General features: G+C 49.3%; 1 protein-coding gene across 1 annotated transcript; it reads left to right on the top strand.

The window, feature by feature from the left end:
• Nucleotides 1-5,562: 5,562 nt before the first annotated feature.
• LOC144270659 (transmembrane protein 47-like) lies at nucleotides 5,563-25,609 on the top strand. The gene is made up of 3 exons (XM_077827284.1): nucleotides 5,563-5,758; nucleotides 23,511-23,651; nucleotides 25,428-25,609. Exons 1-3 carry the CDS (start codon nucleotides 5,563-5,565, stop codon nucleotides 25,607-25,609), a joined length of 519 nt encoding a protein of 172 aa, XP_077683410.1.
• The last annotated feature ends 329 nt before the right edge of the window (nucleotides 25,610-25,938 follow it).

The raw sequence follows: 25,938 nt of genomic DNA on the forward strand, positions 1-25,938 counted from the left end.
ACAGGATAAGCAAGTGGCAGCTGCTCCAGGTCAATTAAGACACCTGGGGCCAATTAAGATCCTTCCAGAAAGCAGGGACGACAGCTAGGTTGATTGGGACACCTGAAACCAATTGGGGCTGGCTGAAACTAGTTAAAAGCCTCCCAGTTAGTCAGGTGAGCCAGGAGCTGTAGGAGGAAGCCATGCTGCTGGAGAAATGGAGCAGTACAAACCCTATCAGGCATAAGGAAGGAGGCCCTGAGGTAAGGGTGACATAGATATTGAGGGAGTGGGGGCTGCTGTGGGGAAGTGGCCCAGGGAATCGTATTTGTCCTGTTTCCAAAAAGTCAGCTACCAAGAGCTGCTATTATCAGGGTCCCTGGGCTGGAGCCTGGAGTAAAGGCCAGGACCGGGCTCCTCCCCCCCCCCCCGACTAATCACTGAGACTAAGAGACAACAGAGACTGTACGAAGGAGGATAGCTTCTCCTCACCTCCCTTGCTGGCTTATGATGAAAATGGCTCAGTAGGCTGTGACCCTTCTCTCTAGAGAGAGAAGGGCTACGTGGACGGTCACAGTGAGCCTCTGAGGCTAGCGTAATCCACCAGGAAACACAGGACCCATTGAGACAAGGTCGGAGCTTCGTCACAGTACTTTTTCAGTTGTCTTAACAAACACTACTTGTCCTCTTCACTTAAGGATTCGGTATAGACGCCTTTGTTAGTCCACTTCTGGACTGAAGTCTTTGCTTCTTCCAGTACTTTTCCAATGAATATCTCTCCGATTGAGCCAAATGTAGCTTCTATTGCTGTTGTAGCAGATGCCTGGATGGCATTGTTTGATGACCCAAGTGGTTTCAACAGTAGACTTACAAGCGAGACAGTGGCAATAGTCTTCTCTGAACATAGTAGCAAAAATAATCCACCAGCCTCACTACTTAGCTCCAACCCATCTTGGTAGATACTTTCCAAAGTCAGTAATAACGGCTTGAGTAATTTTAAGACAACAGCAAAGGATTGCTCATGAGAAAACCAGAGGGTTTTCCCAGGTTGGACTAACTTGAACTTCAGTCCCAGTGTATCTTCTATATTTTCCATGATATTCAGTCTTTTTGGACTCTTGCTGAAAAAAGAATATAATGAAGACATTAAATTTACAGCTTTTTAAATGTATTTTGAAGAGTCTGCAGCTTGTACAAGCACCAGTTGAAGTAGATGGCCTCTGCAGTGTGTATAGGAGAGATTAGGGTTACACTTTTCTCTGAGCAAAGCTTTTATTCCACCATGTCTTCCAGAGAAGTTTGCAGCTCCATCAAATGCACAAGCAGCCATTTGTTTGGGGTCCAATTGACAAGCATTTAACTCTTCTAAGATGTGGGTTGTCACAGATACAGCCGATGTGTCTTCTATAACTTGAATATCTAGAAATGCATCTACTGGCCTACCACTGACGTCAAGATAACGTACACAATGACTTAATACTTGATGCTCATTTGCATTGGCGCATTCATCAGCCATATATGCAAATTTTTTGAATGTGGTGAGAGAGTTCTTCACTTATTCAACTGTTGAGTCTTTCACTCTTGCACCACATGCTTCCAGCCAGTCAATTGAGTTTCTTGCAGAAAGATAGTGAGCATTTGCTGGTCTTGTTCAGAACCAGTGTTCAACTTCAGGATGAACAAGTGACAATGCACTTAACATTGGCCTCCAGTTTGTAGTGTGTGGTATCTCTTCTTAAATAGAAAGTATGATGCCACAGCCATGTTTGTTCGCATGAACTGTGTTGTGTCTCCAGCATTCTTAACAGCCTCATTAACACTCACCGGTGTTGTCCTTGGTCAGTGGAGACTCAGAGTTCAGAGGTGCTTTCACATGAGTTCACATCCCAAGTGGGGGGCAAGAAAGCACCTTGCTCGTTCCTCCAGCTGCTCACTGTTCGCTCTGGCCACTGTTGTTCATTGTGCCACCGTTCACTCCATTGCTCTGTTGCCAATGGCCCTGTGCTGTCACCTTCTGCTGACACCTACCACTGTGACCTCTGCGAGTTGATCTCTTGAGGTTCCACCCAGCTCTCAGTGATTTCAGCTGAGCTCTCAGTGGGGGAACCTCGCTGCTAGTGCAGACTGGGCCGTCTCTTCCACAGAAACCCTGTCCCACAGCAGGTCTAAGCACTTTGACCTGATTATCAGTGATTTCAGCTGTAGTGGTCACTTAACAAAACAAAAGGTTTCAGAGTAACAGCCACGTTAGTCTGTATTCGCAAAAAGAAAAGGAGTACTTGTGGCACCTTAGAGACTAACCAATTTATTTGAGCATAAGCTTTTGTGAGCTACAGCTCACTTCATTGGATGCATACTGTGGAAAGTGTAGAAGATCTTTTTATACACACAAAGCATGAAAAAATACCTTCCCCCACCCCACTCTCCTGCTGGTAATAACTTATCTAAAGTGATCACTCTCCTTACAATGTGTACGATAATCAAGTTGGGCCATTTCCAGCACAAATTCAGGTTTTCTCCCCCACCCCCCCCCACAAACCCATTCTCCTGTTGGTAATAACTTATCTAAAGTGATCGCTCTCCTTACAATGTGTATGATAATCAAGGTGGGCCATTTCCAGCACAAATCCAGGGTTTAACAAGAACGTCTGAGGAGGGGGGATGGGTAGGAAAAAACAAGGGGAAATAGGTTACCTTCCATAATGACTTAGCCACTCCCAGTCTTTATTCAAACCTAAGTTAATTGTATCCAATTTGCAAATGAATTCCAATTCAACAGTCTCTCCCTGGAGTCTGGATTTGAAGTTTTTTTGTTGTAATATCGCAACTTTCATGTCTGTAATCGTGTGACCAGAGAGATTGAAGTGTTCTCCGACTGGTTTATGAATGTTATAATTCTTGACATCTGATTTGTGTCCATTTACTCTTTTACGTAGAGACTGTCCAGTTTGATCAATGTACATGGCAGAGGGGCATTGCTGGCACATGATGGCATATATCACATTGGTGGATGTGCAGGTGAACGAGCCTCTGATAGTGGGCTTCTTGTTTATTAGCAATGTAGTGTCCAGGAAGTGGATCTCTTGTGTGGACTGGACCAGGCTGAGGTTGATGGTGGGATGGAAATTGTTGAAATCATGGAAAAGAAGCCCTTGAGGGATTCCACCAGGACACTACAGTGCTAATAAACGATGGTCACATAAACACCACCCTATACCGGAAACCTACTGACCGCTATTCCTACCTACATGCCTCCAGCTTTCACCCTGACCACACCACACGATCCATTGTCTACAGCCAAGCTCTGCGATACAACTGCATTTGCTCCAACCCCTCAGACAGAGACAAACACCTACAAGATCTCTATCAAGCATTCTTACAACTACAATACCCACCTGCGGAAGTGAAGAAGCAGATTGATAGAGCCAGAAGAGTTCCCAGAAGTCACCTACTACAGGACAGGCCTAACAAAGAAAATAACAGAACGCCACTAGCCGTCACCTTCAGCCCCCAACTAAAACCCCTCCAACGCATTATTAAGGATCTACAACCTATCCTGAAGGATGACCCAACACTCTCACAAATCTTGGGAGACAGGCCAGTCCTTGCCTACAGACAGCCCCCCAACCTGAAGCAAATACTCACCAGCAACCACATACCACACAACAGAACCACTAACCCAGGAACCTATCCTTGCAACAAAGCCTGTTGCCAAATGTGCCCACATATCTATTCAGGGGACACCATCACAGGGCCTAATAACATCAGCCACACTATCAGAGGCTCGTTCACCCGCACATCCACCAATGTGATATATGCCATCATGTGCCAGCAATGCCCCTCTGCCATGTACTTTGGTCAAACTGGACAGTCTCTACGTAAAAGAATAAATGGACACAAATCAGATGTCAAGAATTATAACATTCATAAACCAGTCGGAGAACACTTCAATCTCTCTGGTCACACGATTACAGACATGAAAGTTGCAATATTACAACAAAAAAACTTCATATCCAGACTCCAGGGAGAGACTGTTGAATTGGAATTCATTTGCAAATTGGATACAATTAACTTAGGCTTGAATAGAGACTGGGAGTGGCTAAGTCATTATGCAAGGTAACCTATTTCCCCTTGTTTTTTCCTACCCCCCACCCCCACCCCGACGTTCTTGTTAAACCCTGGATTTGTGCTGGAAATGGCCCAACTTGATTATCATACACATTGTAAGGAGAGTGGTCACTTTAGATAAGCTATTACCAGCAGGAGAGTGGGGTGGGGGGAGGTATTTTTTCATGCTTTGTGTGTATAAAAAGATCTTCTACACTTTCCACAGTATGCATCCGATGAAGTGAGCTGTAGCTCAGGGAAGCTTATGCTCAAATAAATTGGTTAGTCTCTAAGGTGCTACAAGTACTCCTTTTCTTTTTAACAAAACAAAAGACTCTCTATGGAACCTAATCAGCTCTGTCTTTAAACAGTGGAGAGGGCCAGGTCAAATAGTACTTGTGACTCAGGCAGACCATCAAGCAAAACACCTGTCCCCACCCTCTCTCTTGATGCCCTCAATTAGCAGAGGCTAAGTACAATTCTACTGCCCTTTTGACTCAGATACTAAGAATAACAACATTTCATTTCTGCCCCCCCCATCGCGCGCACGCACACACACACACACACACACACACACACACATATATTCAAGTGATTAGTAACCCAACCCCAGCCAAAATCTGTCACTTGGGCAACACAGCTCTGTTTGCTGGATACCTAGGTAGATTAGGTGTGAATGTAAATACAATCTGGTCCTGAAGCCTTCCACCCCCCCACCCCAGCCTCCAGCTCATCACAAGCTGTCAGGGAGAGCTCATTTAGACTTTGCTTATAAATCATAATTTGAAATTATTAGGTTAGCCAACATCACTGAAATGAATGCACTGACATTGTCATAAAAACAGCTGTATAAGGAAGCTAGTCTATGTTCATACTTTTAAAATCTATTATACTTTTTCAGGTACACATATTTTATAATATATTTTATATGCTTTTAAAGTGTGTATTAATGTTTCAATTTCAATTCAAATTTCCAAACAATCACTAAATTGGCAACACTGCATGTAACTAGTTCACAACACTTAGGGGGGGTGTTGGGGAAATTCGGGGGGGGGGGCGTGTACACCCCTAGGTGGGGTGTAGGGAGATCCCTGGCCGGGGCTCTGAAATGACAAGCCCAGGGGTGCTAGGGCTCAGCCTGGCAAGCCCTGCCACAAATTCAGCACTGCCCAGAGAGATTCTAATCTAAGTGTAGGAGGCGACACAACAGGCAGGTGTGTGTGTGTTGTGGGGGGGTACATGGAACGAGACAACGCGGGTGGGGGACAGGGTGGAAATAGCAGCTTCGGGGAGGAGGAGGCCCCCAGGAGAAGGGGCGGGCTGGGTACGGGCGGCTCTAGGACCCCGAGGGCCCTGGCATGCCCCAATAGCGGCGGAGCGCGGGGCTGGGCTGTGCGCTTCGGGACTGCCCAGCTCCCGGCGGGTCCCTGGTGCGCGGCCGGGGCGCAGCACGGACCCCGATCCCTGGGGGGCAGCATGGCCACGGGCGAGGTTCGCGTCCTCCGGCCCTTCAAGCTCATCGCCCTCCTCTGCCTGCTGGTCGCCCTGGCGCTGGACGTGGTGGCTCTGTTGAGCCCCGCCTGGGTCACTTCGGAGCGCGGCTCGCTGTCGCTGTGGGAGGCATGTAAACGGGCCCCGGACGTGTGGCACTGCCTCAGCACCCTGAGGACAGGTAGAGCCGGGCCGGCCGGCTGCCCCGGTTCGGCGCTAGCTGGGGCGGGGGGCATGTCCGGGGGCAGCGCCGCTTGGGACAGGGGGCGCTCCCTGGCCGCCTGCACCTTCCTGCCTGGCTGTGCGCTGGCGGGAGAGCTGCCCGCGAGGTGAGCCTGGCCCCAGTTTGCAATGGTTATAGTGGGGCTGAGGGCGGCGGGGCTGGCTGCTGCGGCCACCTCTAGGCGCTACAGCCCCCGGGAAGGGGACGGGACAGGAGGTCCGTCCCCAGAATACACCAGCCTGGCTCTCGCTCTGAGACTGGCCCAAAGAGATCGGGGTGGAGGGGGAGCTGGATTCAGAGATTCGCAGCAGTTGTGTAAATGGGCTTAAGTGGCACTGACAGAGTGTCTGTAAGACGCTGCGCCAGCCTCCTGTGGCGCCAGCCAGAGCGAACATGAGATTCGTCAGTCTAACAGTTGCTGGTGGGCTGTATTCTTGTGGGCTACGTCACCCGGAGCTGGAACCGTGTAAACGCCCTGCTCTAGGGAGCCCTCTGGGTATCGTCACTCCGAACTGATGGCAGCACCATGAATCCTGGAGTGTGGAGGCATGAAGGGGGCCCAGAGATTGTCCTTGCGCCTTGGGTCCTGCACAGGGGGAGAGCGGGGCATGCATGAGTCACCTGACAGGGAGAAGAAGCATGGAAGGAGACTGTGGTGGTAGCTGGGAGAAGGGGATGATGTAAAGTGGGTTGCCTTTGGTGATCATGTGGTGCCTGAGGAGATGGTGGAGTTCTTGGCGGATAGGCCAGTGTTAGAGGAAGGGGGTAACTAAGGGATGGGAGGCTCCAGGGTGGGAGCAGAGTAATTCATGAGAAGATCAAACCTCCCTCACCACAACTTAAAAGTTGTAAAAGGGAGTGTGGCCTAATGGATGGAGCACTGGGACCTGGGAGACCTAGGTTCTGTTCCCAGCTCTGCCACTGGCCTGCTGGGTAACCTTAGGCAAGTCGCTTACTGTTTGGTGCCTCAGTTTCCCCATCTGTAAAATGGGGATGACCTGCTTTAATAAAGTGCTTTGGGCTCCACTGGTTAAATGAGAAAGTGAGGTGCCTGAATCCAGTTTGAGGGTGGCTCCTTGGCCTGAATAAGTTGAAGTCGAAGCACCTGGAATCTACTTATTGGCTGTCAAGGTTTTGGGCAATGAAATAATGCATCTCAAGAGTGCAGTGCCCTCTCTGATGGGACTCCCCCACACAGCAGGACATAGATCTTGGTGGGAGCTTCATCATGGAAAACTCCTGAAGCTGTGCTGGCCAGCGACTCCATACACAACTGCACCTATTGTAGGGCATCCAATGGAGGGGAGAACAGCACCTGTTCTTTACAAGGAGGTTGCACTGGTAACTCCAGGCCAGAAAGGTCTGCCCTTGGCTCACAAGAGAAATGTTACTGACTAGTATCAGCAGAGGTTTATTGGGCTCCTGGCCCAGCCCATCCTATAACTTGGCACTGAGACAGTGCCCCAGGAGAGAAAGTATAACCCAGCATTTTCCATATCAGTGTTGAGTGGAATGGATGGTCCATTCAGGAGGCTGCATTGTAGCTGTGTAAAACCTACACAAACAGGGGAATCTGTTTCCTTGCTGTTACCTCTGAAGAAACTGAAAACACAAAGTAACAATAAAGAAGTATTTTGCAAATCTTTTGGTTACAGAGATCATTAGTCTGTCTTGTAAGTTTCATGACATTGAAAATGTCCCTTTAAACAGATTGCAGGCCTGGTTCTCCACCGGCCTTTCACCTTCTGTTGTCACTGAGACCTGTGCAATGTGGATGTAAAACACAGAGTGGAAAATTCTGATTTGCTGGCATTTTACATTCATCTTGAACATCCAGTCTAGCAGTGGAGTGTCAAGCCCTGCATGTTTATCTGACAAAGAATAGAATTCACTACAGTGACACTAGGTGGGATAAAATGACAAGGGCTCTCACTCCTCATGCTTCAGGGCAGAAGCTGATCAGATGGAATCAGGAAGAAATGACCCTTATGGGACAGCAGGTGTATGATGCCTTCTTCTGAAGAATCTGGCATTGGGCATGACCAGACAGATTAAATGGACCACACTGATCTTTCAATATAGGAATTCATATATTGTAGGTGTGAACAGATGTTCACAGCACGAGCCATCTCATCCCAAAGCAAGACAGGATAACAGAGATGTGGTGGTGGCAAACTCTGTTCTCTGGTGTCTGCACACCTCTCTGTTTACAGCCATGATAGGTCTTGGTTATCTTGAGGTCCCTACTTGAATATTTTATGGAGCTGTTACCTCTGGGGGAGGAAATCAAACTGGCCTTCAAATGACATGCAGGGATCATTGTCCATCTGCTAAAAATGTTTCATCTGGGTTTCCTCTGCTCACTACCCTGATTCTCAGGGGCTCCAGCCTCCTGCAAATGAAGTAAGCATAAACCAGGTCAAGTTGTGAGTGATGGTGCAGGCAGGCAGGAAGCATAGCTGAGGTCTCAATATATGTAGTAATGTGTACTAATGCATTCTGTCTCAGCTTCTTTGTCTCCCAGATCCTCTCCATCAGAACTTGGCTCTGCTGGGCCAACCAGCCTGGCTTAAAATAAGTCTCCTGAGCAGGGTTGGGGTCACAGTCAGAGCTCCAGGGGTTGGGAGACTGGCTTTCTCTTGCTGTATCCAGAGAAGATTGGCTGCCTCCCCAAAGCTCCATTGCAGGTTGCCTTGGGAACTCCCTGCTGTTCCTGTTGCTGCTCTCCTGCTTCAAATGGCAGGGAGTGGGTGAAAGGGGGAAGATGGCTGTAGAACTGCTGAGTGAGTGACTAGCATGACTCACTTCAGCACAGCTTTACAGGGTGTAGAAATCACTGGGCTTAGTGCAGAAATCACTGCATGAAATTCCCTGGCCTGTGTGGGGCAGGAGGTCGGATTATAATGGTCCTCGCTGGCCTTAAAGTCTAAGAAGGCATCTTTACCTCTGAACAAGCACAGAATTCAGGAGAGTTCATAGTCCTGTAATCTGTCCACAGAGGGGAATATCAGCTCCAGTCTAGGTGGTTGTGTATGATCTCTTTCCCCCTTCTTGTGGAGATCAAGCCAGGCTATTCTGGCTATTGCCTTAACTTTCCCTTCCTTTATGGTCTTGGGTGAAGATGATCAGCTGTTTAGATGTATATACAGCTACATAGTGAAGTTCTAGTTTTGCTATCTACCACGAACAGCTGGGCTGTATAAGGGAGGGAGAATGGCAGGGGAGGAGGAAGCTTCTGAGCTCCCCACCCTGGGGTCTGTTTTCTTGGAGAGGGGAAACAATAGGACAGGAGTTGTGGCACTGAGGCAATGAAAGGGGGAGGCAGAAGGGGAGCTCACACTGTAACCTCTTTTCTTTTGCTCTTTGTTAGCAGCAACTCAACCAGGAAAAATGGGGAAGGGGGTGGAGGAAAGTGTGTCCATTTGTTTCTGTTCAAGGAAGGAGGCTGTACTGTCAAAGGGAGGGGAAAGCAGATGTGCACCATTCATTATGCTACCTCCTCTCTTCTGAATTTACCGCTGTGATTTATACCGAGGCCTTCAGTTGACTGTCTGCCTCAGTGTCCCACAAAGCAACTGGGCAGCTGCTGCTCCTCCCAGACAGGACAGCAGTGGATGTGAACAGGGAACCTTATGGGGCTGACTCCAGACCATGTCAGAGCCTGGGAATTGAGTAACTTCTCTGGGGCTGCCCACTGGTACTTCATTCAGCCATGGAAACTAGTGCTCAGCCATCTGAATTGTCTGGGCAGCACTAGCTGGCCCATATTCACAGCCCTTGCTCTCCACTTATTTGTTCTGTATTGTTAAGAGTCTGAATTCAACCCACAAGAAGTTTCACTGCATTAAGGCTCGTTCTCTTTTCATGGACTTGCCTGACTTTCATGTCTGGAGCACTGTAGAGCTTAAAGCCAGATGAGAGCATTAGATCTAGTCTGACCTGTATAACACAGACCATTACACTCCACCAGTTACCCTTTTATTGAGCTTATTAATTTGGCTTTCTGGAAGATGCTTTAGCCAAACACATCAGTCTGGATTTGAAAACTCCAAGACATGGAGCATCCACCAGTTCCCTTGGGAGGTTGTTCCCAAAGTTAATTACCTTCACCGTTAAAAACTTGTGCCTTCATTTTAATTTGTCTGGTGTCAGCTTCCAGCCATGGGTTCTTGTTCTGTCTTTCTCCGGGAGATGACAGAGCCAGTAGGACCCAGAGTCTTCTCCTCCTGAAGGTACTTAGGCTATAATCAAGTCAATCTCAATTTCATCCTTCATAATCATAACATGAACAGAGGGAGCTCAGTCCTTCACTGTAAGCCATGTTCACTTTTGTGGCTCTTCTCTGCATCACCTCCAGTTTTTCAACATCATCTAGTAAAGTCTCCTGAATTTCAAACAGGCCCTCCTATAAAGGCTTTAGAGCTGGGGTAGGAGTTGGTACTTTCTAGAAGATAGACTTCCCTCTGAATTGGTTCAGAACAGGTGCTCCAATGGCTGCTCAGCTCCTGGGAGATCGCTTTCTGGGTGAGATTTGAAGCTGAGATGCTGAAGCACTTTGTGGCTATTAAAGTTCCCATCACACTTCTTGCAAGAGCAGGGGAATGAACCCCAGTGTTCTGGACAAATTCCAGTTTGGGTAACTGCACTGTCTGCTGAAAAACTGCAGAGGGAATTTAATTGGCTATAGTTCACTTCCTGTCCTAAACAAAGTAATGTCACTCAGCTTCTCCACCTGAGGTGGTTGCATTTCAGTTTGGGGTGAAGCAATCCTTTATTCTTATCGCTTGTAAAGTGCTTTGGGATCTTTCAAGCCATTAGAGAAATGCACAGTACTGGCTTTTATCTGGGAGTTATGGACAGCTGAAAACTGCAGCCGACTCTCGTAAAGGTGGAACTGTTAGGGTTGGTTGTGCCAGGGTGGTACACTGGGAGTAGATTTCAGCTGGTGGCTGACTCACTGCTCCCTTAATTGACTTGGCTGCTCTGGAGATGGGACAGTTTGGTCCATTGGCCAATAAAGCTGGATCCCGTGCCAAACATTCTTTGGACCTCTCCCTTTGTGAAACACAAGCTGAGAATGTGCAGGATGTCAGATTCAAAGCAGAAGTAAATTGTCTTAGACGGATTCTTAAACAATAGCAGAGAAGCAGTTGGCTGTCCTTCTGGCCAAACTATCAGACTGCTGCAAATGTCAGAGGTGCCTGAGATCATGATATTGCCCTACTCCTGCAGGTCTGTGAACAGCCCCCTGTGATGCTGTATGGAATCTCGGAGACACTTTATGATATTGTTGATACCAGTATTATAAAATTGCAAGGAATCTGGCCAGATATGTCATCTAAGGTATCTTTGAAAATATTACGATTTGCCTAGTATGATTATCTTGTTTATATGTTTGTATCACCTTTGTATTGTGAGTTATAGATATGTATGGCATATCTGTATTTCAAAACTGGTGCTGTGGTTCTGGGTGACACCCCCAGACAGCTTGGCATCAGCACTGCCTAGCCTGCTTTTGATGGCTCATTAAGGGACATTGGCTATACAGTGAACCCATTGAAAAAAGCCAGGGACTACACCTGATGAGTCAGCAAGACATGTAGGGGCCTGCCTGTGGACAGAACTCTAAGGCTTTTCCATGCCATGTGCTGTGAAGCTTGTGTTTGGGACATAGGAACCTAAGAACGGCCATACTAGGTAAGAACAAAGGTCCGTCTAGCCCAGTATCCTGTCTTCCGACAGTGGCCAATGCAAGATGCCCCAGAAGACAAAGGACATGGCAAAAGGTATAAAAAACAGCTGCATCTTCTTCATTTTGTCTTCATTCCTGCTTCTTATATCTTGACTTTAGTAAAGCTTTTGATACTGTCTCGCATGACCTTCTCATAAACAAACTAGGGAAATGCAACCTAGATGGAGCTACTGTAAGGTGTGTGCAAAACTGGTTGGAAAACTGTTCCCAGAGAGTAGTTATCAGTGGGTCACTGTCATGCTGGAAGGGCATGGAGCTGGGTCCGGTTCTATTCAATATTTTCATCAATGATTTAGATAATGGCATAGAGCAGAGGTGGGGAAACTATGGCCTGTGGGCCACATCTAGCCCGTGGGACTGTCCTCCCTGGCCCCTGAGCTCCTGGCCGGGGAGGCTAGTCCCCGGCCCCTCCCCTGTTGTCCTCCTTCCCCCGCAGCCTCAGCTTACCACGCTGCCAACGCTCTGGCCCGCCGCTCCTGCCGGGCAGCGTGGCGGCGTGGCTGGCTCTGGCCAGGCAGCAGGGCTGCGAGCTTCTGCCGCTCTGAGTGGCATGGTGAGGGGGTTGGATAAGAGGCAGGGGGTCCCGGTTGGCAGTCAGGGGACAGGGAGTGGTTGGATGAGGCGGAGGTTAGGTGGGGGAAGGGGGGGTCAGGGGACAGGGAGCAGGGGGGTTGGATGGGTCAGAGTTTCTGAGGGGGGCAGTAAGGGGGGCGGCAGGGACATGGGAGGGGGCAGATAGGGGACAGGGGGCAGGCTATTTGCGGAGGCACAGCCTTCCCCCACCCAGCCCTCCATACAGTTTCGCAGCCCCGGTGTGGCCCTTGGGCCAAAAAGTTTGCCCACCCCTGGTCTAAATAATACTTAGTCCTGCCATGAGTGCAGGGGACTGGATTAGATGACCTCTTGAGGTCTATTCCAGTTCCTATGATTCTTACCTCTGGAGTAACCTTTCTATAAATGAAGCTCTGAAAAAAGAACTGAATGACCCATCCAAGCTGTGGATGTGTTCCAGAAGGACTTTCAAGTCAGCAAACTCACCAGTACTGCTAAGAACCTGATATATGGACTTTGAAGTCTCTGTATGTATTTAATTACTTTACCATTTAACAACTTTCTTCTTGTTCTTTCTTTTTTCTTTATTATAAACCTTTCGTTTTAGACACTAATGGACTGGCTTGCAGCATAGTATTTTGGCTAAGATCCAACCTAATATTAACCTGGCAATGTGGCTGGCCCTTGGGGGTTCAGAAGAACATGTCATATAGTGAGCAGAGTTTTTAAACAACTTCTTACTGTATTGGACCTAGGTGCTGATTGGGAGCCAGAGAACTGGAATTCAATAAGGGGGCTGTGTGATTTCTTTTTTTAGCTTCTTGATAACCAGTGTGGGGGATCAGGAGCAGTTTGTGACTGGGGGATGAGTCTAACTTCAGTATTAACCATCAGTTTTGGGAGAATCTGCTCTCCTTTTTGCATCCTGCCCTGACCTTGGCATTTTCAGTGAGGGCTACCCCAGGCACACAGGGTGACACCCCCGCCCCAAGTTTTATTGATGGAACTACAACCCCCAGCATACAGACTCCACTCCTGCATTTGCAAGTGGGGGAATAGTCCCGCTATTGTGGGGAACTTTCCTAGCTTCTGCACTACCCCAGTGAAGTGGGCTAGTGAAAGGATCTGAGTCCTCGCTCCCACTTCCTTTACCCAGTGGCCTCCCTGCCCTTGAGGACTCCCCTTCCACTCTCCTGTCTGGCAGAGTCCTCATAACCCCAACAAGGCTAGGCCCAGGATTCCTGGGGGGCTTGACCCCCAACCATGCTGTGGTCACCTAGGACAGGGGCTAGGGTGTCCCCACTCCGGGGTGCTCTCTCTGCACTGGGCACTTCTCTGACCCACTGACCATTATATACAAGTTAAAGCAAATGCAAGTTATTTAATCAACAATTAATTTTAAAAAGAATAAGGAAAAATGGGAAAGGTTAGAGGAAACACATCAACCCGCTCTGTGGCAGGGAACATCACAAACAGTGTCTCTGGAATGTCAGGGCAGTTCACAGTCTGTTCCTTGTAAGTCCCAGGCCTTTTTCTCAGGCCCTGGCTGTGCTGCAGGGACGCTGTGGGTTGGACACTTGCTCTGGTGGTGGCCACACGCTCTCAGGCTCTAAGTGGTAGGACCCTTCTTCCCAGTGTCAACCCCGCCCTGTCGGGGTTACGATCCAAGCCTGGCCTGCGGAGCCTCTTGGCTGAGGCGTTTCCCTGTGCTGGGCCCGCTACCCAGGGTCCACCTCGCTCTCCCCAGCCGCTCACCGCACCCAGCTACAGACTGCTCCAGCCCCAGCTCCACCACTCTGTCTCAGCGCTGCTGTTGCTGCTCTGCCTCCAGCTCCCTGGGCTGCTTCTTTGGCCCCTCTGTCTCTGGTTGCTGCAGCTCTGCTCCCAGGACAGGTCTGCTCTGCAGGCTGCTTCTGTGACTCTGTTCCCAGCACTGACCTGCTTCCTGGGCTGCTTTTCTGGCCCCTCTGGCTCTGGTTGCTGCAGCTCTCCTCCCAGGACAGGGTCTGCTCTCTCTGGGCTGCTTTTCTGGTCCCTCTGAATCTGGCACAGTTCTGCTCCCCAGCTCAGCTTGAGCCCCTGCTTTCTCCTTAGCTTGGCCCCACTCTGTCTGACCCAGGCAAATCCAGCTGTCATGGAGGACGGGACCTCCCTGGCTCCCTGACTCCCTGATTAGCCTGCTCGCCCTGTCATTCAGGCTGACCTAGAACATTGGCCTCTCCCCATTGTTCCTGGGGGCTGTCAGTCTCAGGGTCCTGATTCCCCATTGACCCTTCCCCCTTTTTAGTACTGGGAGCTAGCAACTAAAACACCCCCACTGAATGTTAGTAAGGGGGCAACAGTCCCCTTACACATTGCTGAGCTGTTTCCTTCCAGCTTCACTCCTGCAGTGACCCCCATAGTTCTTCTCTGCTACACCCCCACATGTGCTCACACTGAAATCTTCTCCCCTCACACAGCTCTCACTCCAGCTAAAACCCACTCCTACCCCTGCCTCCAGCAGGTCTTACACTCGGAATGAGTTTCTTCTATGCAATGTTACAGGGGTGGCCAAACTTACAGACCTTCCGAGCCACATACAACAGTCTTCAGATGTTTGATAGCTGCTGGGGTGTGCCTGCCAGGACTCGGGACTTCAGCCCTGCTCTTGCTGAAGCTCCGAGCCATGCTAGTGTAAGCAGAGTCAGGATGAGCTCCACCCTGACATCTGGTGGTGAGGTGTGGCAAGTTGTGGAAAAGAACTTCAGGGGCCAATCTCATTTGCATAGGCACACCCACCCCACCTAGAATGAGGCCATAGCTGCCCAAATGGTCACTTTGGCTGCTGTGGGATCCCCAGTGTCTCTGTTATGGGGGCAGGAAGAATAAATTGTTGTTACCCTGATTATGGGAATCAAGGACAGTGGAACTGTACTTGGCCTTTTGTTATGATGGAGGGACTCGCCATCAACTAAGAAGCACTCTCTAGGCAAGGGACATGGGTTCCAAAACTGTGAATTGAGAGAGAGGTTGGGGATAGGTATTAATACTTGGTGGTATGGGTCTCCTGGTGAAGGCTTTACATGCTAGTTGCATTTCTTTCTCTCTCCACTGTGGAATATCAGAGCTAATTTTGATTCTATTAGGAGTTTAGTTACAGGTTGCTGAGCTGAATTCACTTTGGGCTAATGCTGCACCAGCACTGAGGCTCCTCTACTACAAGCTGAAATCACAAAAGAGCTAAACTTATGAAGAGCTGAAATCACTGAGTGTCGTGTTAAGTAGTGGGGGAGCCTGAAGATATATGGTGGAGCAGTTTGTGGGACGGCGAGCAGAGCGGCTGGTGGAGCAGAGCACAGCAGTTTGTCAGCTGCCTAGATCAGCTCATGGGGCGGCTGGCAGAGCGGAGCCCCATGGAGAGGTGGGGCTATCAGCTTTGGACCATGTAAGGTGTCCCTTAACACCGCCCCCTGCATCTCCACCCAGGTTGGGAGGTAAAACTCTGCAGATAAACTTTTGAACTCTGGGGCTGCCCTGACCAGGGACAGAGACTTTTGGGACTTTGGGTGATTTTGGTTGCTGGACTCAAGAACCCCAGGGAAAGCACACACCCCATTTGCTTGGGGTGGGTTTTTTTGCTCATGGGTTGTGTTTCCCCAACATAATGCCACATTGTTTCTCTCTGTTATTAAAAGGCTTTTTTGCTACACTCAGACTATGTGCTTGCAAGAGGGGAAGTATTGCCTCTTGGAGGCACCCAGCGGGGTGTGGTATATATTTGTCCCAGGTCACTGGGTGGGGGCTTGAGCCGGTTTTGCATTGTGTTATTGGAAAGGAACCCCTAAATACTGAACTCGGCCCTTGTTGCTGCCAACTCTGACAGGCAGAAGGGTTACACTAGCATGCCCCACCAGGTTGGAGGCCCGAGCCCCCCTCTTCCCCACTGGGCAGAAGCCATAGGTGATGTGGGCGGGGCACATAGGATCACTTGTCCCACATAGATTTTTTTTTTTTTGCCAGGGTTCGCTGGCCCGGCTTGGTTACATGGTGCTGTAGAGCCCCCTCCCTGCATGGCAGCTGCTGGAGCTGGCAAGCTGGGCGCTGTGGCCATGGGGAGAGCCAGCGCAAACAGCTAGGAGCTGTAGGTAGAGCCGTGGAGCAAAAGCAGCAGCCCGTCCCTGCAGCTCTCAGCCTTTTGCCACTGCCTCTTCCCAGGGAGTGAACACCTGGGAGCTGCAGGGAGGGGTTGCTGAGGGTAAGGAGGGGCATGCCTGGGATGTGTGACTCAAGCTGTTGGGGGGAGGGGAACCTTTAAATTGTGCTCCCACTCAGCAGGCACTAGTTGTCTCTTGCAGAAGCCCTGCAGCAGGGTAGATGCCTCAAGCTTCTTTCCTCTCAGTCTGCTAGGTGGAGGGTGTGGTGTGTAGTGGGGAGCTCCACGAGCTGCACTTTTACAGTAAAAGTCGCAGTTTGGCCACCCTTGCAATATTGCATATGCTTTAAGACAGGTGGGGCTAGTGGATAGGGACCGAGACATCTGGTTATGTTCCCAGCTCTGCTACTGACCTGTGTGGCCTGCAGTAAATAGTGTCCCCCTCAGTCTCAATTCACCCACAATTGAGATACTAACCTTCTCTGCAAAGTGTCTCAACATCTCTGGTGAAAGGCAATCTACATCAAACGACTCCTGTTCTCCCTGCTGCACGTCCCACGCACAGCACGTCTGCATTGCCTCCTTGACAGTGTACTTCAAGAGCTTTGTGTAGCCGTCTTCCAAGGAACTCCTCTCCTCCATCCCTGACAGGACTGACTGTTTTCCTTGCGCATGACATTTATTGTACAGCTGCCCACCCCATCTCACATCTGGGCCTCATTAAATGGAGCCAAAATTGCTGCATCCATTCTGGATCTCCTATTCCACCAGTCTCTTTGGGGTCCCTGATATTCATGACAGAACTGGCTCAATAGGCCCCTCTGGGAACCCAGATTGGTTTCCCTGGCGACATCCCATAGGGCCTCTGGTTTCCCTCTTTCCAGCTGGTCTGTGTGGCAGAGACTTTGCAGAGTCCCCTTCGGTCTGTTGGCCTCCCTCCATCTCGGTCTGTGGTGAATCCCTCAGATTTGTTTTTCTTGCTGCTCTCTTCCAGACCAGTGAACCTGGCCTGGCATGGGATGACTGAACTGCCATCCCACAAGGAGGCCTAGGGGTGTCAGACTCTTTGAGAGGCTACCCCTTTTTGCCATTCCTTTACCTGAGACACAGTAGGTCCTATGCAGCAGGGGAGTTTGTTCCACCCTGCCAACTCAGTTGCAGCTGTGCCTAGTCCGTACTCATCTCTGGCATGAGACACTGGTCTCGTACTTTGACTTCTATGGATATGTCTTCACTGCAGATTTAACTCAAGTGCTAGGCACCTGGGTCTGAATATCCAGTTTAGCCTAGCTCAGGTATGAGCAGCCACCCTGTAAAGCCATGCTAGAATTAGTGTCCTCACTGGTGCCCTCCTCATGTGTTGCTAGGACTTTTGAGGCTGCGTCCCAGGGTTCTGTGTGCTGCATTAAGCTGAGCTGCTCTGATTCCTGGAGTGAATTGTAGGAGAGCTTGTCTGTCCTTTTCAGCACATGGGGAGAACCAGGAGGTCTATAAGCACATGAGTGGCTCCACCTGCATCCTCCCTGTAAATATCGTGGTTCACCAGCCTGAATGAAAGCCTTATTTAGGCATTAGCCCCAGATGAGCCAGCTAGCCTGGGTTGAAAGCATCACCAAACTTATGCCCAAGGTTTATGTGTGTGGACTGGAGAGGGGTTCAGGGCAATGCTCAGGTAAGAGCCCAGGTTAACTGGAGTGAAGACAGACCCTAAATGGCTGCCCAGCTTCTAATTGTCAAAGAAGTATGTGTTCAGTAGGTACAGCAAGGGAGGTGTGTGTTTGTAGGTCTGCTCTGTGTGGTGACTGTAGTTCACCTGCCCCACAGCTTGCTTTACAAAGGACGTTAGAATCACTACTGAGAGTTCATTTAGTCAGTTGCCAAGGGTACAGGACTAACCATGTGTCCCACAGGACTTCCAGTTCACCGGGCTGCAGTGTGTGCTGCCTTCCTGCAGCCAGTTTATTGCAAGGCACTTTAAAAGGATCCTCATGAAAAGCAGGTTCTTGGGGCCTGTGGCAGGACAGTAGGGTAGGCTGGGCATTAGCCTATCTGGACATCTTTGGTGGCCAGAGGTCAAAAGTGATTTGGTCATCACCATCTCCTGCCACACCACAGAATCACGATGTTTAGCCGTTCCCAGCCATGCTAATGGGTGCCCCAGGTCAGCCATTAACAGCAAGGGGTGCTGTGCTTTGGGACTGAGGTGCAGTAGCAGAGCTGGAGGAGGGGTAAGACTGGGACAGCAATGAGTCAGATGAGGATGGTAGAATTGTGGGAAACAAAATGAGCTATACCTGCAAATGGACTCATGCTGGAATAACTGCATCTACACTAGGGCTTTTGCCAATATAGAAACACTATTTAAAAAAAAAAAAAATCACACCTGACACTACTGTACCAGGAAAAGTTCGAATGTAGACCTGGCCTAACTGTTCAAGGGCTGAACTTTAAACTGAGCTTTAGAGGCTCAATATTTTGAGCTGGAGGAGAGCCCCCTCTGCTCCCCTTCCCCTTGGAAAATGCCAGGACAAGAGCCGGAGGGAAGGAGGGAGGAAGGGACCTTGCGCTGTACCAGGGCAGGTCAATAGCAAACATTCTCTTGCGGAAGGAGGTGGGTAAAGGGCCAGACAAGCTTTTGTGGAGCTATGGCAGAGTCCTGCTTACGTAAACAATCAGCCATTGGGCTCTTCCCCTCCCCCTGCTTTTCATAGAATCATAGAATATCAGGGTTGGAAGGGACCTCAGGAGGTCATCTAGTCCAACCCCCTGCTCAAAAGCAGGACCAATCCCCAATTAAATCAATTAATTTTTGCAGCACTGTTCTCCAAAACCAGGCTGTTTCTTCCCCAAGTAATGCAAGGAGCCCTTTCCCTCCCCCAGGCTCCTCTGTCCTTGCAGCTCCATCTGGCTTATGCTGACATGGGGCTGAGGGAGTTTGGGACATGGCCCTGCTAGTAATTGCTGATTAATAGGAGTTCAGGAAAGCCCTTTGTTGTGGCAATAAAAGATGAGTGAAAAGCCCAACGTTTCCAGATGCTTCATTTGTTTGTGTTTCACACAGGCTGCAGCCTGGCTTAGAATGAACTCCCAGCACAGGATTTACTCTCCCCACACCTCTCCTTGGGCAGCTTTTGCCGTCAACCTCCATCCTTTTCCTTTCAGGATTGTTGTCCCAGTCTTGTAAAAGACAGTGCCTGATTCACTGCTGCCTTGCACCCTGTGTTAGGTACACTGGCGCTGAGTGAAAGAAGAAACCACATTCTGATTAGGCAGAGTTTTACAGTCAGTTTCACACCCACTCTGCACTGGTGTACCTAAGGCAAGGTGCAGAGCAGCTGTGATTAGCCCTCCAGGGTCTCGAGATAGACATAGCTGTGTTGAAATGCCCTGTTGTGACTGGGTTTGTTTCTTGGCCCTGGAGAAACAAGCTCTCTTCTATCCCTGCACATGCAACCAATTCAGGGTGAAGAGCTTAATATGGCTGGTTTAGACAGGACCAGAAGGTTCATCTAGTCCAACTCCTTGCCCAGGATTTGTTGTGTCTAAACCAGGGGTGGGCAAACTACGGGCCGGATCCGGCCCCTCAGGGCTTTGGATCCGGCCCATGGGACTGCCACCCCTGTGGCACCATGGGCCCCGCACCGTTCCCAGAAGCGGCCAGCACCATGTCCCTGCGGCCCCTGGGGGAGAGGGGGCAGAGGGCTCCACACTCTGCCCTTGCTTGTGGGTACTTTCCCCGAAACTCCCATTGACTGTGAATGGGGAACTGCGGCCAATGGGAGCTTTGGGGTAGGTACCCACAGGCAAGGGCAGCGTTCGGAGTCCTCTGCTCTCCCTCCCCCAGGGGCCGCAGGGACGTGGTGCTGGCCGCTTCCCGGAGTGGCCCAGGGCCAGGGCAGGCAGGGAGCCTGCCCTGGCCCCAGTGCATGCTGTTGCCACCCTGGAGCTGCTCCAGGTAAGCGGCACCAGGCTGGAGCCCACACCCCGAATCCCGCCTGCACCCCGCACCTCAACTTCCTGCCCTGAGCCCCCTGCCACAGCCTGCCTGCACCCTAACCCCCTGCGGCACCCTGCAACCCAACCCCCTGCTCTGAGCCCCCTGCTGCACCCCACCCCCCTCCTCCACCCCTGCCCTGAGCCCCCTCCTGCACTCCGCACCCCCTCCTGCATCCCAACCCCCTGCCACACATTCCTGCACCCCAAACCCCTCTTAGCCTCTGCTGCACCCTGCACCCCAACCCCCTACCCTGAGCCCCCTGCTGCACCTCACACCCCTTCTACACCCCAACCCTCTGCCCTGAGCCCCCTCCCTCACTCCACACTCCCTCCTGCACCCCAACCCCCTTCTGTGAGCCCCCTTGTCCTGAGCCTCTTCCTGCACACCACCCCCCCGCACACCCCTCACTCTCTCCTGCACCCCCACCCCCTGCCCCAGCCCAACATTCATGGCCCTGCCTGCAATTTCCCCACCCAGATGTGGCCCTTGGGCCAAAAAGTTTGTCCGCCCCAGTCTAAACCATCCAAGACAGATGGGTATCCAGCCTCTTTTTGAAAACCTCCAGTGAAGGAGCTTCCACAACCTCCCTAGGCATCTGTTCCATTGTCCTACTGTTCTTAGTTAGGAATATAGTGGGCATGGTTGCACGTCCACACTGCATGGACGCAGTGGTTTGAGCATTGGCCTGCTAAACCCAGGGTTGTGAGTTCAATCCTTGAGGGGGCCATTTAGGGATCTGGGGCAAAAATTGGGGATTGGTCCTGCTTTGAGCAGGGGGTTGGACTAGATGACCTCCTGAGGTCCCTTCCAACCCTGATATTCTATGACTTGCAAACCCTGCTTGAGTCCTATGAGGGTGGAAGATCTCTAGCAAAGGCTGACTAATGGAGTCTTCCTTCTGGCTGCCTCATACCATGAGGTAGCCCTGTTCTGAGAGGGGTAGAATGTAGCTGCCAACATAGTTCTGAAAGTATTTATTTTTGGTTAATCCCTGCTCTACAAGCTTCAATCTGTCTTGTTGCAGGATCCCATTTCCTTCTGAGTAAGGTCCCTGTTTCTAGCACAGAAACAAGACTAAATTCACCAGCCCTTGCAGTAGGATTCAGTGATGTCATCACTGTAATGTTGCAAAGTAACACCCTGTGATGTGGAATTGGTGCAGTAAAACATGTTTAGAACATGCAAAGCAATTAACTTCTGGGTTTTGTAAACTTCTAATGCACACGATCTTGACACCAGGAGAGGAGCTGGATGTTTTAGTGAGAACAGCTCCACCCAAACTTGTCTCCTGCCCAAATGGAGCGGACTGGCAAGGCATGCTGAGTGTAACTGACTAAGTTAGGGCTAGCCTGACCTATTAAGACATGCAAGATACTGACTGTCCCAAACCTGAAAATGAGAGGTATGCATTCAGAATATTAACAGTTGCAAAGAAACTTATTCCTGTGGTCCACATTGTGAGAGAAATCCCTTCGTTATCCTCTGGCTAGAAAACAAACAGTAAGTTCTGAAGTGCAGGGCTCGTATCTGCACAAAATTCCTACCGGTGTTGGTGGGATCTGCGTACATTGATCTGTGGCAATATACACCCACAAGAGCTGCCGGATTGCATACAGATGACTGCATGTTGCCAGGATGTCTCAAGATCACCCCCTCTGAGATAAGAATGTGGTCCAAAGTCCTTTTCTCGTCAGGGAGACGGAAGAGAAACTCATCAGTCCCCAGTACTCTGCTGTCATCTGGCCATTTGGATTGAACACCACCTCTGAGAAGGGAGTGGGGTCTAGTGGTTAGAGAAAGGGGGATGGGAGTCAGGAGTCCTGGGTTCTATCCTTTGCTCTGAGAAGGGAGAGGGAGGAAATGGGACATGGCTAGGGAAAGATGGGCAGCATCCCCTGATGCCAAACTTTGAGGGGGCCTGGATTAATTTTACATTCTCTGTGTATATACATATTTTTTTGATCTGAACAATAGACTTTGCTATTAAACTGCAAAAAAAAAAAAAAAAAACCCAAAACAAAACAAACACACCACCTGAAACAACAAGAAACCGAACATAGCAAAGATAGTCATTCTCCAGAGAGAGTTAGGGACCCTTTTGCAGCCCCTTCCTCTGCAGTAAAGCCAGCACTGCAGTGAACAGAAGGGCCAGGGTGGGAGTTTAAATTTATGTTTCACCTAAAAGTACCAGATGTGCTCTGGTGTGTTTGAGACCTGATCTAGGAGCATTTTTAAAAAGAAGGCAAACTCCCTAGTTTCCTGACTGTCAGGCAAGACATGGTGGAACCAGAGTGATACTAATGGCTGACCTTGAGATATCAGTGTCTCTAAAGTTATATTTTCTTTCTTCAGTACAATTGGGAAGCTCTAACCCCAGTGGTTTGTAACTAGTTTGAAAAAGGCAAGATTTTTTTTTAATTATCCTCATACAGCTCCTTTATGGGGAGAAATCACATGCACTAGATTGAAGGGTTTTTAACTCTTCATCTCTTGATTACTAAAGGTACATAAAATGTGACTCAGACCAGGTGCTCAGGATGAAACTGCTAGACACAGAGGTCAGATCTAGACTCAGGCTGGGGTCAGAGGGCCATTCTTTTGAAGTAGCTGGAATTGCTGTACCTGCTTGTGTCAGCCATTAATTTGGTCCATGGCCTCTTTGAGAGGCACTACAATTCTTGTGTGACTCTTTCAGGCATCATAAGAAGAACTGCATTTAACTCTCCGTTGATCATTTTGGTGCTACCATAAAATGGTGAACCCACAACGAACCCATAAAATGTAGTTTCTGTTCCCTTTGGAAATCCAAGATATGAGGCATCATGGGGCTTCTTAAATCTTTCCTTTTCCTAGTTGTGTCCCTATTTTCTAACTTTCTCATAATTTCTTAGTCCCTCCTTGTCTGTAGTTACCCCCTACTTTTCCTGGAAGGCTTCTTCTGTTGCTTTTCTGCAGAGCATTCTATGATCTCCTTCAGTTTCACTTTGTGTCAGATTTCCAGGCTCAGAAATGGTCACCATCACCAAACCTCCCCCACCATGAATTGCATTTCTGAAATGTTAATGCTCTCTAATCTATAATATGTGTGCTATGCTTGGTAGATTGTAAGTACTGTGAAACCAGTGGCTGGGCATTAGGATTTTTGAAGATTATGGGAAAATCCAGACTTCAGGATGGGGTTAGTGTGGGGGATGTTTTATTGTTGCAGCCTGAGAGTCTGAGGCTGTTTCCTCATTAACGAGGGGTTCTTCCCCAATTGTGCCCTTTCCTCTTCTAGACTGGCAAGTGGCTACGCTGGTGTTAATCCTGACGGCAGCCACTATCACCTTCCTGTCGTTCCTCGCCTCCCTGGTTTCCTTCTGCCTAGACACTCCCAGGCGGTACTACAGAGTTGTTGCTGTTCTCCTCTTGGTTGCAGGTACCTATAAGTCACTGCTCTAGAAAGAGAATACAAATTTGGCTGCTTTAAAGGATAAAGTCTCTCCTGACTTGAGTCTCCTAGAACTCCATTGAAATTCTAGGGCAGAGCAGGATTTGGCCATCAGATTGCTCCAAAAACTGGAGGCTACAGACTAAATAAGATCTGCAAAATTGTGAAATGTGATCCAAACCTGCTTCATCTTTAATGCAGAGGTGTGGCCCTCTGGCTCAAGATGGGAACTCTGGATCTCTTGGGGCCTGCAGCCTTTCTGGGCTGCAACTCTGCATTAAAGATCAGCGGCATTAGTCTGCCCCCCTTAGGTGCAGCCCTTAGCCTCCTTCTCACCAGTAGGGGCCTCACCAGGGTGCGTTCACACTTTATCCAGCTGCCAACAGCTAGCCATAGCATGTCCCCATAAGATGCAAAGAACCTGGTTTAAATTCCTTACCATGCACTCTTGTTATCTAGCAGGCTTCTCCAGAAACTGCAGTGTGGCTGTGATAAGCTGTAGTGTGTTGAGTTTCACTGAAGAACACTGGAGTACCATTTTGTTAGGGATGTGGCTACAAGATTCATGAATCTTGTCTACATAAGGCAAAATAAATCTGACATGGACTGAAAAGCAGAATGTTACTGTTTGAGCAGTGGCAGGGGGAAGCGGCAGTTTAGTTTAGGGCCCCAGTTTTCATTGTGCATGAATAAAAATGATCTCTTTTTCTAAAATGTTCTGTGGAAACTGAGATTTAAATTCCCTGTAGTGCTGTGAACCCGAACACAGCAGCAGGGTTGTGCTTCTGCTGTAAAATGATTAGGAAAGGACTATAATGCAAAGCTGGCCTGTTCAGGTTCACACCTTCCAGTGACTGATGTGCAAAAAGAAAACATCAGAGAGCAGAGGAAATTAGAATTTTAAAATCTTTTGCATTTTAATTCACTTAAGGTAGAAGTCCATTATGAAGTCCTTACCTCTTCTTATGGCTCCTTTTTAAAGGGGTTTGACACTGCCTTGAACTGCGTTAATGGCACAATATTACTGTGTTTAGCCCACCTGTTCTCCTTCTCCAAAATCTGGGCTGGGAACGTGCATAAAATAGCATTTAGAATCAACCCCTCCTTGTTCTGCTGTTGCATGGCCAAAAACCCAACCAAGACTTTCCAATACCAAAAATTGCCCCGAGTTACACTCTCATCTAAATAGAGATGGTCTAAACTCTACATGGCACACTTCTGCTCTAGATCTTGCAAGTGCCTTAATATGGTACTAATGTTAAATTTCATCCCATATGGAAAGTGAGGTGGAGGAAGACTGCTTGAGAAAGAATCCGGCACTATTTGTGGCTTTACTGAGTAAGACAGGGAAAAGTGCTGGTGCAGGGTTCCAGCACCAAGGCTCTGAGATAAAGGGCTTGAGGCAGAAGTGTGGTGATGCTGGGCTATCACGAGCAGGACACTCTTGTGAGGGAGTTGACAAGTGAGCTAGAGCAAGCAGTGATAGCTGCTCAGCTTGGAGAATGCTTACGCTGCTGGCATCCTACCAGGCTGACGGCACTGTGGTGAAGAAGTTCACAGCATTGGTACCATTTACACTGGGCCAGGCACACCTGAGGGAAAGAGGGCGATTGTACTTTGCCCAAGAGACAAGCTGGATGGGAAGGAGGTTGGGAGATCTGTGTGACCAAGACCAATAAAGCCACTAGCAGCTGCTGCATGAACTTGCTGCATTACTTCTTTCCTCTTCTAGACTTTAACCAGATATCTTTTCCCCATTTCCAGTGGTTCTCCAAGTGTGTGCCTTGATTCTCTATCCAATCAAATTCATCGACAGCAGTATGCTCAAGAGCTACCATGAGTTCAACTGGGGGTACGGCCTGGGCTGGGGATCCGTTATCTTCATGCTGGGTGCAGCCATCCTGTACTGCCTACGCACAGACCTTTACGAGGATGCCTACTACTAGGGTTGGGCAGAGGAGCTGGCCAGCCACAGCAGATCACTGGACTATCATTAGATTGACTGGACCAGAACATGACGGGCAGGGAAGGGAGGAGGGTTGTTGGGTCCACTGGGGTTTTTAGAGTACCTGTTCTAAGACACTGAAACACAAGTTTTGCAAGAAATCAACAAGCCTTAATGAAAGAGGTGGGTGTGAAGATCTGGAACTGGATGCTCATTAAGGTGATAGGGGGAATGTGGAGAGAGAAATGGATTATAGCTCATCAAAATAGCCCGCTATTCTCTCAGTCATCTCATGGTTTTTTCCCTTCCCTTTTTATACAGGACAGTTTT

This window comes from Eretmochelys imbricata, chromosome 9 (genome assembly GCF_965152235.1).
Source record: "Eretmochelys imbricata isolate rEreImb1 chromosome 9, rEreImb1.hap1, whole genome shotgun sequence".
Classification (NCBI taxonomy): domain Eukaryota; kingdom Metazoa; phylum Chordata; order Testudines; family Cheloniidae; genus Eretmochelys; species Eretmochelys imbricata.